The 14,100-nt window shown below is 48.7% G+C and overlaps 1 protein-coding gene across 4 annotated transcripts in view; it reads right to left on the bottom strand.

Annotated features, from left to right (window-relative positions):
* LOC139763306 (glycine receptor subunit alpha-4-like) overlaps window positions 1-14,100 on the bottom strand; it is a 67,568-nt gene that overhangs the window by 26,720 nt on the left and 26,748 nt on the right. For all 4 annotated transcript variants that reach the window (XM_071689320.1, XM_071689322.1, XM_071689319.1 and 1 more), the window contains exons 2-4: window positions 6,535-7,127; window positions 2,558-2,717; window positions 327-409 (exon numbers count right to left, since the gene is read on the bottom strand). In XM_071689320.1, the coding sequence (XP_071545421.1) occupies window positions 327-409; window positions 2,558-2,717; window positions 6,535-6,611 (320 nt within the window). In that variant the 5' untranslated portion in view covers window positions 6,612-7,127. The remainder of the gene's footprint in view (window positions 1-326; window positions 410-2,557; window positions 2,718-6,534; window positions 7,128-14,100) is intronic.

Genomic DNA, 14,100 nt, shown 5'->3' with positions numbered 1-14,100 from the left:
CTGTACACGTTTAATCCGGTTAGCAGTTGGGGACGTCGCATGGGCGTGTCTGATGCTAGTCTCTTTATAGTCTCGTTTGTTTTAACTAAACCAATCGTGTAATCCATGTGACAGACTTTATATAACTTACTGCAGTCAAAACAAGAGGAGAGAGAGAGAGAGAGAGAGAGAGAGAGAGAGAGAGAGAGAGAGAGAGAGAGAGAGAGAGAGAGAGAGAGAGAGAGAGAGAGAGAGAGGGGGGGGGGGGGGGCTAGCGCACAATTCTCCCCCTGTACTCTCTGAAGAGGATTTAATTACTTAATTAAACAGTCACACTGTTATCGTACCTGTAGCTAGAGGTCATGTTCTCCGGCAGCCGCAGACGATGGTCTTTCCATGACTGGGCGAAGAAAATGTCAGCCACGTACGTCTGAGGGAGAGAGAATCCAAAACGTACAGGTTGAGACTAACGTGTGTGTGGAAGGCAAATTAAGAAGCGCCCCTGGTGTACGTGGGGACGGTTGATGATGATGGTGCAGGTAAAACTATTTACAAAAGCACAAAGTAATAGATCAAATGTGCGATGATTATACCTTCTAATACCCAAGAGCCTCTTGTTTCTGTTGATGAGATGACTCAGAGTATAGATATGCTCAACGACAGTCCTCCTGGCAGAGTACAGACGTATGGTTGTCTTACTGGGGAGAGGACATCTTGTCCCATACCGTGACACTGAATGACTCTGGACCCTCAGTGAAGGAAGCCTCGGCCCTCTAGTATACGAGGCGTATCGCACACACACACACACACACACACACACACACACACACACACTGTAAGGCCGTGTGCAAGGTATTACTCGTATCAGAAAACCCTCTCGCATTCAGTGATTACAGCACCATATTATACATAGTTGATGTCGAGCTCCGATACCACAGGAGGCTCTTGGAAACGCGTCCAATCTCCAGTGACAGAGTTTCGGACGACAGCTCGAGGCCTTGCTACAGGTTAGCTAATGCTGGGTTTCTTTTCCTACGTTTTCCTTTGAGTTCTTCTTCTGCCGCCAGTCCCTCCCTGTCCCATCTACACTCCTTTTCAACGTCCCTTTCAACAGACCTCTCACCTCCAGAACTTCCATCCACACGCTCTTCATCTACATATGATTCCTTCCTCATTTTCTTTTCGTTCATCCCAACCCTTCCATCCTCCTCAGTTACTATAGGTATCCGTGACAGTACACATTGTGATGCACTTATCTAACAGAAACAGACACTAGAAATAATTCCTTACCGTCACATCACACAAACAAAACACCAATCTCACAGTGGTTATCCACCGTTGATACAGTTACCTGCCTACACACAACACCGGTTTTTTTTCCTTTTTCGGTTTGTTTGACTCTGAGCATGGCAGTAAGGCTAATGCTGGTCATGGTCGACCTTTCACCTGACCCCTGAGGGCCAGGCAAATTTCAGTCTTTTTTCTTTAATCCTTTGAGCAGTGATGGTAGTAAATAGAACACTGATTTAAATGAGGTAAGGGAGCACGGGACAATTTCTTTCCTCAGTTAACACATATGTTTTTACAGCCTTACCCGTCTAGTACTTGTTCCGTCTAGTCCCCGTTCCGTCTAGTTCCTGTTCCCTCTAGTCCCTGTTCCGTCTACTCCCTGTTACCTCTATTACCTGTCCCTTCTAGAGCCAGTTCTCTCTTGTTCCTGTTTCCTCTAGCCCTTGTTCCCTCTAGTCCCTGTTCCCTCTAATCACTGTTCCGTCCCTAACGTTCCCTAAGCCTTTCTTCCTCTCTTCCATATGAAACTGCAACTCTTGTGCTTCTCCCAGCCCAGCCCAGACCTACCATGTATAGCGTGGTTTATTGATGGGCAGGAGCATAGTACACAACCCGAAAGAGAAGCGCACATTCACTCACGCACCTCGACGCGCACGCACTTCACGACCACCACATACACTTTGCGGTACATATGCCTAAATGTGTTGTATTGAACCACTGACAAGGCGGCTTAACCCCACCGGCCTTGGGTTGTCGGGCACTGCCTCTCACACGTCCTCAGAATTTCCGCCGGAGTTAGTAAGTCTCCGGAGACGAGGTACCGGATCGGCCAAACTATTATCAACTTCTGTCGAAGACCAAACTCACCTCGGGAGACACTTACGTGGGACCTCGCATTGCCTCCTGCACAGGTACTTTACAGGGAACTGACTTCCGCGCCCCAGAGACCCTCACCAGGTCCCTCCTCTTCAGGGTTTTGGTTTTAATATTTCTTGTGTAGAGCAAATATGGTATCCACAAGTACAGGTCAATACCTATTCCATCATTCACTTCCTAGGCACCAGGATAGCCCCCAGGTACCAACCCAGTCCCCAGTTACCAGGTCATGCGCCCAGGTAACAGGTCAGCAATCGTGTATTATGCTAGTCTCCAGGTGCCACGCGACCCCCAGGTATTGGGTCAGCCACCAGGTATCAGAACAGCCAACAGGTACCAGGCAAGCCCCTAAGTATCAGTCCAGCCCCAAGCCACCAGGTCATGCCCTGGTAGCTACCAAGTGAGCACTAACCATTGAGTTCTCGTCGATGGAGTCGATACCCATAACGGTCACGTGGAAGAGGACCTTGGTGGGTCGTCCGTGCTTCTTGGGCGGCCGCATCTTATCGTAGTCCTTCGGGTTCTCTGGCAGGAGGTCCCGGAACCGAAGGACTCCCCCGCTCCCGTCCATGCTGCAGCGAGAGGTTACCAGGCGTGAGCAAATCTTGGAATCGGCAGAAGAGGAGAGAGCGTAAGTTCCTACCTTTACAGAACGGGGCTCTACTACTGGACAAGGTTATTGTGTTGTTATTATCGTGTGTGTGTGTGTGTGTGTGAGAGAGAGAGAGAGAGAGAGAGAGAGAGAGTGTTTACCAGCCCAACCGCCCTGTTACTGTCATGGCGCACGGCTAACGCCTGGGAGTGGCGGCATCTATTGTTTACCTCACAATGCCATTATACTCGGCTGCTCCACACACTGCACGGCTGTCTATCTTAGGCTCATCCGCCACCACTTTTAGCCATATTGTCCAGCCTCCTCTTAAGGGATTAGTGCTCCGGACTAATTAAAGTTTTATCTTATTGGACCAAGCGCTTATGACCCTTCACCTCTCTGGCCGGGATCTTGAATACTTCTGAAACATGTCACAGCATGTGACATGTTTCAGAAGTGCAGCAATCTTGTACATTTAAATTCTCTTTTGTTCCATACTGCGAAATCTTAATCCTAAGTTTGTTTTCTTTACGCCTAACATTGTTACTAAGTATAAACCTAAATACATTCTTTTCTCTCTAGACTGGAGTCCAAACTTGCAATTCCTTAAGTCTTTCGCAACACTGCATGTTCCATTACGTCAAATACAGTGTTTCTGAATTGCTTAGTGTTTGGTGATTTCACCTTCCTTCCTTGCTGACCACAAAACACTTCCAACATAAGTGTCCTAATTCTCATGATACAGTTGTACCATCACACAGATCATTACTTCATATGTTTGTACGATACTTATTTTCATGTTGATATGAACTTATAGTGATGGGTGATTTGAATGCAAAGGTGAGTAATGTGGCAGTTGAGGGAATAATTGGTATACATGGGGTGTTCAGTGTTGTAAATGGAAATGGTGAAGAGCTTGTAGATTTATGTGCTGAAAAAGGACTGATGATTGGGAATACCTGGTTTAAAAAGCGAGATATACATAAGTATACTTATGTAAGTAGGAGAGATGGCCAGAGAGCGTTATTGGATTACGTGTTAATTAATAGGCGCGCGAAAGAGAGACTTTTGGATGTTAATGTGCTGAGAGGTGCAACTGGAGGGATGTCTGATCATTATCTTGTGGAGGCTAAGGTGAAGATTTGTATGGGTTTTCAGAAAAAAAAAGAGTGAATGTTGGGGTGAAGAGGGTGGTGAGAGTAAGTGAGCTTGGGAAGGAGACTTGTGTGAGGAAGCACCAGGAGAGACTGAGTACAGAATGGAAAAAGGTGAGAACAATGGAAGTAAGGGGAGTGGGGGAGGAATGGGATGTATTTAGGGAATCAGTGATGGATTGCGCAAAAGATGCTTGTGGCATGAGAAGAGTGGGAGGTGGGTTGATTAGAAAGGGTAGTGAGTGGTGGGATGAAGAAGTAAGAGTATTAGTGAAAGAGAAGAGAGAGGCATTTGGACGATTTTTGCAGGGAAAAAATGCAGTTGAGTGGGAGACGTATAAAAGAAAGAGACAGGAGGTCAAGAGAAAGGTGCAAGAGGTGAAAAAAAGGTCAAATGAGAGTTGGGGTGAGAGAGTATCATTAAATTTTAGGGAGAATAAAAAGATGTTCTGGAAGCAGGTAAATAAAGTGCGTAAGACAAGGGAGCAAATGGGAACTTCAGTGAAGGGCGCAAATGGGGAGGTGATAACAAGTAGTGGTGATGTGAGAAGGAGATGGAGTGAGTATTTTGAAGGTTTGTTGAATGTGTTTGATGATAGAGTGGCAGATATAGGGTGTTTTGGTCGAGGTCGTGTGCAAAGTGAGAGGGTTAGGGAAAATGATTTGGTAAACAGAGAAGGGGTAGTAAAAGCTTTGCGGAAGATGAAAGCCGGCAAGGCAGCAGGTTTGGATGGTATTGCAGTGGAATTTATTAAAAAAGGGGGTGACTGTATTGTTGACTGGTTGGTAAGGTTATTTAATGTATGTATGACTCAGGTGAGGTGCCTGAGGATTGGCGGAATGCGTGCATAGTGCCATTGTACAAAGGCAAAGGGGATAAGAGTGAGTGCTCAAATTACAGAGGTATAAGTTTGTTGAGTATTCCTGGTAAATTATATGGGAGGGTATTGATTGAGAGGGTGAAAGCATGTACAGAGCATCAGATTGGGGAAGAGCAGTGTGGTTTCAGAAGTGGTAGAGGATGTGTGGATCAGGTGTTTGCTTTGAAGAATGTATGTGAGAAATACTTAGAAAAGCAAATGGATTTGTATGTAGCATTTATGGATCTGGAGAAGGCATATGATAGAGTTGATAGAGATGCTCTGTGGAAGGTATTAAGAATATATGGTGTGGGAGGCAAGTTGTTAGAAGCAGTGAAAAGTTTTTATCGAGGATGTAAGGCATGTGTACGTGTAAGAAGAGGAAAGTGATTGGTTCTCAGCGAATGTAGGTTTGCGGCAGGGGTGTGTGATGTCTCCATGGTTGTTTAATTTGTTTATGGATGGGGTTGTTAGGGAGGTGAATGCAAGAGTTTTGGAAAGAGGGGCAAGTATGAAGTCTGTTGGGGATGAGAGAGCTTGGGAAGTGAGTCAGTTGTTGTTCGCTGATGATACAGCGCTGGTGGCTGATTCATGTGAGAAACTGCAGAAGCTGGTGACTGAGTTTGGTAAAGTGTGTGAAAGAAGAAAGTTAAGAGTAAATGTGAATAAGAGCAAGGTTATTAGGTACAGTAGGGTTGAGGGTCAAGTCAATTGGGAGGTGAGTTTGAATGGAGAAAAACTGGAGGAAGTGAAGTGTTTTAGATATCTGGGAGTGGATCTGGCAGCGGATGGAACCATGGAAGCGGAAGTGGATCATAGGGTGGGGGAGGGGGCGAAAATTCTGGGAGCCTTGAAGAATGTGTGGAAGTCGAGAACATTATCTCGGAAAGCAAAAATGAATATGTTTGAAGGAATAGTGGTTCCAACAATGTTGTATGGTTGCGAGGCGTGGGCTATGGATAGAGTTGTGCGCAGGAGGATGGATGTGCTGGAAATGAGATGTTTGAGGACAATGTGTGGTGTGAGGTGGTTTGATCGAGTAAGTAACGTAAGGGTAAGAGAGATGTGTGGAAATAAAAAGAGCGTGGTTGAGAGAGCAGAAGAGGGTGTTTTGAAATGGTTTGGGCACATGGAGAGAATGAGTGAGGAAAGATTGACCAAGAGGATATATGTGTCGGAGGTGGAGGGAACGAGGAGAAGAGGGAGACCAAATTGGAGGTGGAAAGATGGAGTGAAAAAGATTTTGTGTGATCGGGGCCTGAACATGCAGGAGGGTGAAAGGAGGGCAAGGAATAGAGTGAATTGGAGCGATGTGGTATACCGGGGTTGACGTGCTGTCAGTGGATTAAATCGGGGCATGTGAAGCGTCTGGGGTAAACCATGGAAAGCTGTGTAGGTATGTATATTTTGCGTGTGTGGACGTATGTATATACATGTGTATGGGGGTGGGTTGGGCCATTTCTTTCGTCTGTTTCCTTGCGCTACCTCGCAAACGCGGGAGACAGCGGCAAAAAAAAAAAAAATGAACTTCAAGTTTTAATTTTCTTCCCTTATCTTAACTCCCAGACCCTTACACTGTTCATCATTCTCAGTGTCCTCTGTTGCAAAGCTGCTGTCATATTACTGGGAATTACGTTGTTATATTTGGTATATCAAAATAATTACTTTTTAGTTTAGAGGTTTGAGTTGAGAGAGAGAGAGAGAGAGAGAGAGAGAGAGAGAGAGAGAGAGAGAGAGAGAGAGAGAGAGAGAGAGAGAGAGAGAGAGAGAGAGAATTACTGACCTGGCCTGGGTGTACATGAGGCAGGAGAGCGTCAGCAGGAGCCGGTGCACCAGGGGCGTCGCCCTCCGACCTGACATCTTCCTGCCTCAGTCAAACTGCTGGGCAGGGCTCACGGTAGGCGCAGAGTGGGCTCACGGCCGTGTTGAGAGGTCCCACTGCCGTGATGGAAGGGCCCACTGTCGTGATGGAAGGGCCCACTGTCGTGCCAGGAGGGCCCACTGCCGTGATGGAAGGGCCCACTGTCGTGCCAGGAGGGCCCACCGTCAGCAATGAAAGCGTTGATGGCTGTCGTTGTTTGGGTTTGGGGTTGTAAATATTGTATGATGGCTGAGGTCTGGTGCTGAGTGGACTGAGGATCAAAGGTGTCAGGGCAGAGGACGAGTGATGGAAGGTCTCAGCGATGTCGGTCAAAACTAAGGGTTAAGGACTATTGTTAAGATGGGTTGAGTATTGGTAATGTGAGAGGAAGGAGACCTGACTGTGGGTCAAGTATGGAAGCTCAGCCCTGACACTGGGAATGCCTGGTGGGCATAGAAAGGTGAATGCCAGCCTGTGGCAGAGGAAACCTCTAGGAGCAGCAAGTCCGAGTTCACCTGAGGGAGAGATATCATATGTTAAAGGCCATCCGGAGAGCAACCCTCCAACTGAGGGAAGATTACAGCCGGGGAGCAAACCTCCAACTGAGGGAAGATTACAGCCGGGGAGCAACCCTCCAACTGAGGGAAGATTACAGCCGGGGAGCAACCCTCCAACTGAGGGAAGATTACAGCCGGGGAGCAGCCCTCCAACTGAGGGAAGATTACACACAGCGTGGCCAGACAGGCTCATCCACGGCACTGACCACCCTTAGTGCCAGGATGACGAGAGCTAGAAAGGTCAATATACACAGAATTATGGCAAAACTCGCGACGTACTGCCACATGGCCGTGGTTACTGCAGTGTCACATGGCCGTGGTTACTGCAGTGTCACATGGCCGTGGTTACTGCAGTGTCACATGGCCGTGTTTACTGCAGTGTCACAGGGTGAGGGTGGTTACTGCAGTGTCACAGGGTGAGGGTGGTTACTGCAGTGTCACAGGGTGAGGGTGATTACTGCAGTGCCACAGCGTAAGGGTGGTTACTGCAGTGCCACAGGGTGAGGGTGGTTACTGCAGTGTCACAGGGGGACGGTGATTACTGCAGTGCCACAGGGTGAGGGTGGTTACTGCAGTGCCACAGGGTGAGGGTGGTTACTGCAGTGTCACAGGGGGACGGTGATTACTGCAGTGCCACAGGGTGAGGGTGATTACTGCAGTGCCACAGGGTGAGGGTGGTTACTGCAGTGCCACAGGGTGAGGGTGGTTACTGCAGTGTCACAGGGGGACGGTGATTACTGCAGTGCCACAGCGTAAGGGTGGTTACTGCAGTGCCACAGGGTGAGGGTGGTTACTGCAGTGTCACAGGGGGACGGTGATTACTGCAGTGCCACAGGGTGAGGGTGGTTACTGCAGTGCCACAGGGTGAGGGTGGTTACTGCAGTGTCACAGGGGGACGGTGATTACTGCAGTGCCACAGGGTGAGGGTGATTACTGCAGTGCCACAGGGTGAGGGTGGTTACTGCAGTGCCACAGGGTGAGGGTGGTTACTGCAGTGCCACAGGTGGAGGATAGTTACTGCAGTGCCACAGGGTGAGGGTGGTTACTGCAGTGCCACAGGGTGAGGGTGGTTACTGCAGTGCCACAGGGTGAGGGTGGTTACTGCAGTGCCACAGGGGAAGGGTGGTTACTGCAGTGCCACAGGGTGAGGGTGATTACTGCAGTGCCACAGGGGGACGGTGATTACTGCAGTGCCACAGGGTGAGGGTGGTTACTGCAGTCTCACAGGGGGACGGTGATCACTGCAGTGCCACAGGGTGAGGGTGGTTACTGCAGTGCCACAGGGTGAGGGTGGTTACCGCAGTGTCACAGGGTGAGGGTGGTTACTGCAGTGCCACAGGGTGAGGGTGGTTACTGCAGTGCCACAGGGGGAGGGTGGTTACTGCAGTGCCACAGGGTGAGGGTGGTTACTGCAGTGCCACAGGGGGAGGGTGGTTACTGCAGTGCCACAGGGGGAGGGTGGTTACTGCAGTGCCACAGGGTGAGGGTGGTTACTGCAGTGCCACAGGGGGAGGGTGGTTACTGCATTGTCACAGGGGGACGGTGATTGCTGCAGTGTCACAGCGTGAGGGTGGTTACTGCAGTGCCACAGGGTGAGGGTGGTTACCGCAGTGTCACAGGGGGACGGTGATTACTGCAGTGCCACAGGGTGAGGGTGGTTACTGCAGTGCCACAGGGAGAGGGTGGTTACTGCAGTGCCACAGGGTGAGGGTGGTTACTGCAGTGTCACAGGGGGACGGTGATTACTGCAGTGCCACAGGGTGAGGGTGATTACTGCAGTGCCACAGGGTGAGGGTGGTTACTGCAGTGCCACAGGGTGAGGGTGGTTACTGCAGTGTCACAGGGGGACGGTGATTACTGCAGTGCCACAGCGTGAGGGTGGTTACTGCAGTGCCACAGGGTGAGGGTGGTTACTGCAGTGTCACAGGGGGACGGTGATTACTGCAGTGCCACAGGGTGAGGGTGGTTACTGCAGTGCCACAGGGAGAGGGTGGCTACTGCAGTGCCACAGGGGGAGGGTGGTTACTGCAGTGCCACTGGGGGAGGGTGGTTACTGCAGTGCCACAGGGGGAGGGTGATTACTGCAGTGCCACTGGGGGAGGGTGGTACTGCAGTGCCACAGGGGGAAGGTGGTTACTACAGTGTCACAGGGGGACGGTGATTACTGCAGCGCCACAGGGTGAGGGTGGTTACTGCAGTGCCACAGGGGAAGGGTGGTTACTTCAGTGCCACAGGGGGAGGGTGGTTACTGCAGTGCCACAGGGGGACGGTGATTACTGCAGTGTTATAGGGGGAGGGTGGTTACTGCAGTAATACAGGGGGAGCGTGGTTACTGCAGTGCCACAGGGGAAGGATGGTTACTGCAGTTATACAGGGTGAGGGTGGTTACTGTAGTGTTTTAGGGGGAGGATGGTTACTGCAGTGTCACAGGGGGAAGGTGGTTACTGCAGTAATACAAAGGGAGGGTGGTTACTGTAGTGTTATAGGGGGAGGGTGGTTACTGCAGTGCCACAGGGTGAGGGTGGTTGCTGCATTGTTATAGGGGGAGGATGGTTACTGCAGTGTTATAGGGGGCGGGTGGTTACTGCAGTGCCACAGGGGGACGGTAACTATTGCAGTGCCACATGGGGAGGACGGTTACAGTAGTGCCACAGGGGGAGGATGGTAACTGCAGTGTCACAGGGGGACGGTGATTACTGCAGCCTTTTAATCATCATAACTGATAATTGCCTTCATGTCCCTCTCACCACTCCAGCAACAGTGTACCTTTAAGTAATAAGAGTCAGCAAGAGCACAAGAAGATAACGTAACTTTACATTGTCATACTCACCATCGCCTTAGTGCAACAGGGTATAGCAGAACAAAGCGCAGGGTAAAACTACATAGCATAGCATAACATAGGAGGAATTTTGAAAACAGTACAGTAAATAACATTATGAACCAGCACCATCCAATATAGGATTCCATGTTATGATATAGCTTAACATAGAGTATGTAAAGAAACGTCTTTACCTGATGCAGTATACATAACACAGTGTAACACAGCACACGACTCTACTCCTTTAGCGTAACCTCTAACACTGCCTCATGTAATACACTTCACACCATCACAACCAAACACAGCTAAAAAAAAAAAAAAAAAAGAATCCAAATCCAGCCTCCCTGACCATAAACCCTAGAAAACCCCCAGTCAAACTCAACCCAACACAGGCTAACCCTGCGAATCCAACAGAGCGTCGCCCTGCATAATATAGCAGAGCAAAGGTAACCAAAGGCAGGGTCCAGGCCAGACCAGCAGCCACGGCTCGCCATGCACGATCGATAAGAAACAAAGACACTAGAAACACAGCCTCCACAACAACAGAAACAATACACCAGAAAATTTGTACTTCCTAGGAACAAGAAACAAAGACTCCACAGACTTAGGCTTCCTAGCTACAAAAACAAAGACACTACAACCTTAAGCTTAAATGCAACATGAAACAAAGACACTGGAGGCTTCAGGCCCGAGAGTCTGGTAAGGAAGAGACAGACAGACAGACACAAGCACACACACACACACACACACACACACACACACAGAGTTGAATTGCAAGAAAGGCTAGAAGCCTTAAACTCTTCCACCTTGCAAGACAGAAAAGTTAAGGGTGACCTGATCACAGCCCTCAAGTTTTTAAACCAAACAGATGATGTAGACAGTGAACAGTTGCTTGAAAAAGACGCAGTGATAGAACACCCAGAGACTATAACATGAAATAATGCAAAAAAAAAAAAAAAGTCAAATAAATGTACAAAAGTAGTCTTATTGTATAAGATCGTTGGATAAAGAAAGTTGATTGAAAGAAAATGTGGTAAAGGTAAATGTGGACAACATACAGAGGTTTAAGTAGTTGCTTGATAATACTGGTCAAGAGTTGGGGCCCCACGAGTATAAACCTCCCTCCCAGTACAGTACAATTATGATCATACAAGAGGCAACACGAGGGTATATTTCTCTCCCCGTACCACATAATCTCATAACCCAACAAACACAAGATGAGACAAAAACAACAGCACAAACACACACACACACACACACACAATGTGTGGCCGTATCATAAGAAGGTGTCGGTCTGTGCAGAGAGTGTTATGTACTTGACACGTTTGACCCCGCTTATCAAACGGTGCCTGTTACTATCTGTGGACCCCAAGGGCCACCCAAGTCTGCTGCTGTCTGGAGTCCCCCCACCTGTTGCTGTGTATGAGGCCCTGCAAGACCTTCCCTCACCTCTCACTCTCTGGGGGTCCCTCAACCCTCACCTTCTTCCAGCTCCCGGCAGCCATGTACCTGCTGCACTTCACTACTTTCAAACTTTCCCTCAAACTTTGCTGTTTCATTCCCCTGCTGCTGCTGCACCTTATTAACTTACTTTTGTTCTAAATAACTTTACGTTCTTCTTCAGCACACTCTCCCAAACTCTGTCGCTGACCTTTGGAGTTTGTCTTCGAGTCTGTCACTAGCCTGATATAATCTGCAAACAGCAAATGAACCTCATTCACCCCCCCCCCCCCCCCCCCGACCACCCAGCACATCGTAGACCATTCCTCCATAAACAGATTGCAAAGTCATTGTGATATGACACATCCTTAACCAAGAACCATATTCACTAGGAACAAACCACCTTTCCATATTTCCTACTGGTACGCATGCCATACCTTCCTCATGGCATTTAGTACCTTTCCTTTTATGTTTAATTCCTGTAGCAATTTCCACAATGCATTTCTTCCAATCCAATCATTCACTTTCTCCACGTCCTTGAATTCCACATACAAGTCACTCTCTCCTCGCATGTCTCATGCACAGCACACACCTTGTATCCATACACTTGCCTCTCCAAAAACTTGACTACTCCTTTGAGCACGACACCACCCTCTCACCCACCACTTTCGCATACACCTCACCTGGATTACTTAACACACTTCAGTAACTCGTACAATAATTGTCATCCTCCTTCCCCTAATGCAAGGGAAATTATGTGCACTCGGCTGTCTGCCAGCACTTCACCTTGGGAAATACATCGTCGAACAGCCTAACTACCCAATCAACATGCCCATCACACAATTGTCACGAGAAACTTAACTGCGCAATTCTATCTGCTGCCAGCGCTTTACCACACTTTATATTGTGCAAGGCTTCCAATACCTTCATCGAACTATTCACCACGACTCTCTCACTCCACATCTCGTCTCGTCCCAAACGCAGTACAGTCGCCTTCCTAACACCTAACATCTTCAGTAATCCTTCATGATACCACATCTGTTCATATCTTTGCCTCACCAACTCCCTGTGTGCCTTCCACACCGTCACCCACATTTGTTCCATTGTTCTCACACGATTCCTCTCCTTCCAAAAAGTTATCTAACCTCTCTAAAGTTTGCCAATATTTTCTCTTCCCATCTCTCATTTGCTCTTATTTAGATCACGGACTTTCTTCTTGACCTCCGGCAGCAGTCTCTTCAACTCCTCTCAATTCCTCTCATTCCTACCCTGCACATACTAACTATAACTTCCCCCCCCCCACTTTTGACTTGATCATTATAGGTCAGACCAAAGGTTACAACATCACAACCAATGGTAGTATAGTCGTGCTCAAGGGTCGTTACTTCTCGGTAAATTGTCGTACCGTCGTGCTCGAGTATCATAAATTCTCGGTAAAGGGTCGTACCGTCGTGCTCAAGGGTCATAAATTAGCAGTTAAGGGTCGTACCGTCGTGCTCAAGAATAATGCTCAGCTAAATTCATTGTCAATTACCCCAGTGTGTCGTGTACCAGTCTTCACCATTTCAATCCCTTTCCCATGACATTATGTTACAAATCACAACCTGCAGCATTTCCAGACACAATCTTTCCTCCAACTCTGCCCCCACACAATATGGCCTCCAACATCCCCCCCCCCCCCCACACACACACACACACAAACAAGCTTGGAGAACATTCTCCAGTGTGCCTACTATGCCTCTCCCCGGTGTGTGTCGCCATACTCGCTTCCCCAGGACAATAAGCTCTCTCTCTCCCAGCCTCAACATAATGACAACCGGGCGCGGGAGGCAGTATTGGTGGTGCCTATCATCTCAAATGGCCTTCGCCTGCCGGAGGAGGTGGCCCTGAGCTTGTCTACTTCCACCAGCCTCCTTCAACGCGTCATCAACAATCAGTTCCTTGTCAACAGCAATAATTTTGACCATAATCCCTAGTTAAATCATAATACGAAAGTCTTTTTGAAAGGATATCAAGCTGACTCGTGACCAACAGACAAACGTTGTCGTCTATGACCTATCTGTAAGGCTCTGGTGGGGCTAACATTAATAAGATAACTATGAGAGAGAGAGAGAGAGAGAGAGAGAGAGAGAGAGAGAGAGAGAGAGAGAGAGAGAGAGAGAGAGAGAGAGAGAGAGAGAGAGAGAGATTCATTAACACAACAAAGGTTAACTCCTCTACCCCACAGTCTTGGTCTCCCATACTTCAATGTTCGTATCTCCACCACCGCATAGTACCAGCCTCAACTCTCTTACAATATGAAGCCACAAGACCCCCACAGCTATACCCACACCCCCGCAGTATCAGCCCTGCGCACCTCATAGTACTATCATCTACACCCTGATAGCACCAAGCCTCTCACACATCCCACACTATCAGACCCACAAACACACTACCACACTCCTAAACCGGCAGCCCCACACCCCATAGTGCTTAGCCTCCCGCATCCCTACACAAGTAATTCAACATTGCCACAGTACCATCCTTCATATGACTTTCAGTACCAGCCCCACACCCCGACAGTACCAGCCCCACACCCCGACAGTACCAGCCCCACACCCCGACAGTACCAGCCCCACACCCCGACAGTACCAGCCCCACACCCCGACAGTGCCAGCCCCACACTCCGACAGT

Source organism: Panulirus ornatus, chromosome 46, assembly GCF_036320965.1.
Source record: "Panulirus ornatus isolate Po-2019 chromosome 46, ASM3632096v1, whole genome shotgun sequence".
NCBI classification, from domain to species: Eukaryota; Metazoa; Arthropoda; class Malacostraca; order Decapoda; family Palinuridae; genus Panulirus; species Panulirus ornatus.
This window is presented reverse-complemented; position numbering and strand designations above follow the sequence as displayed.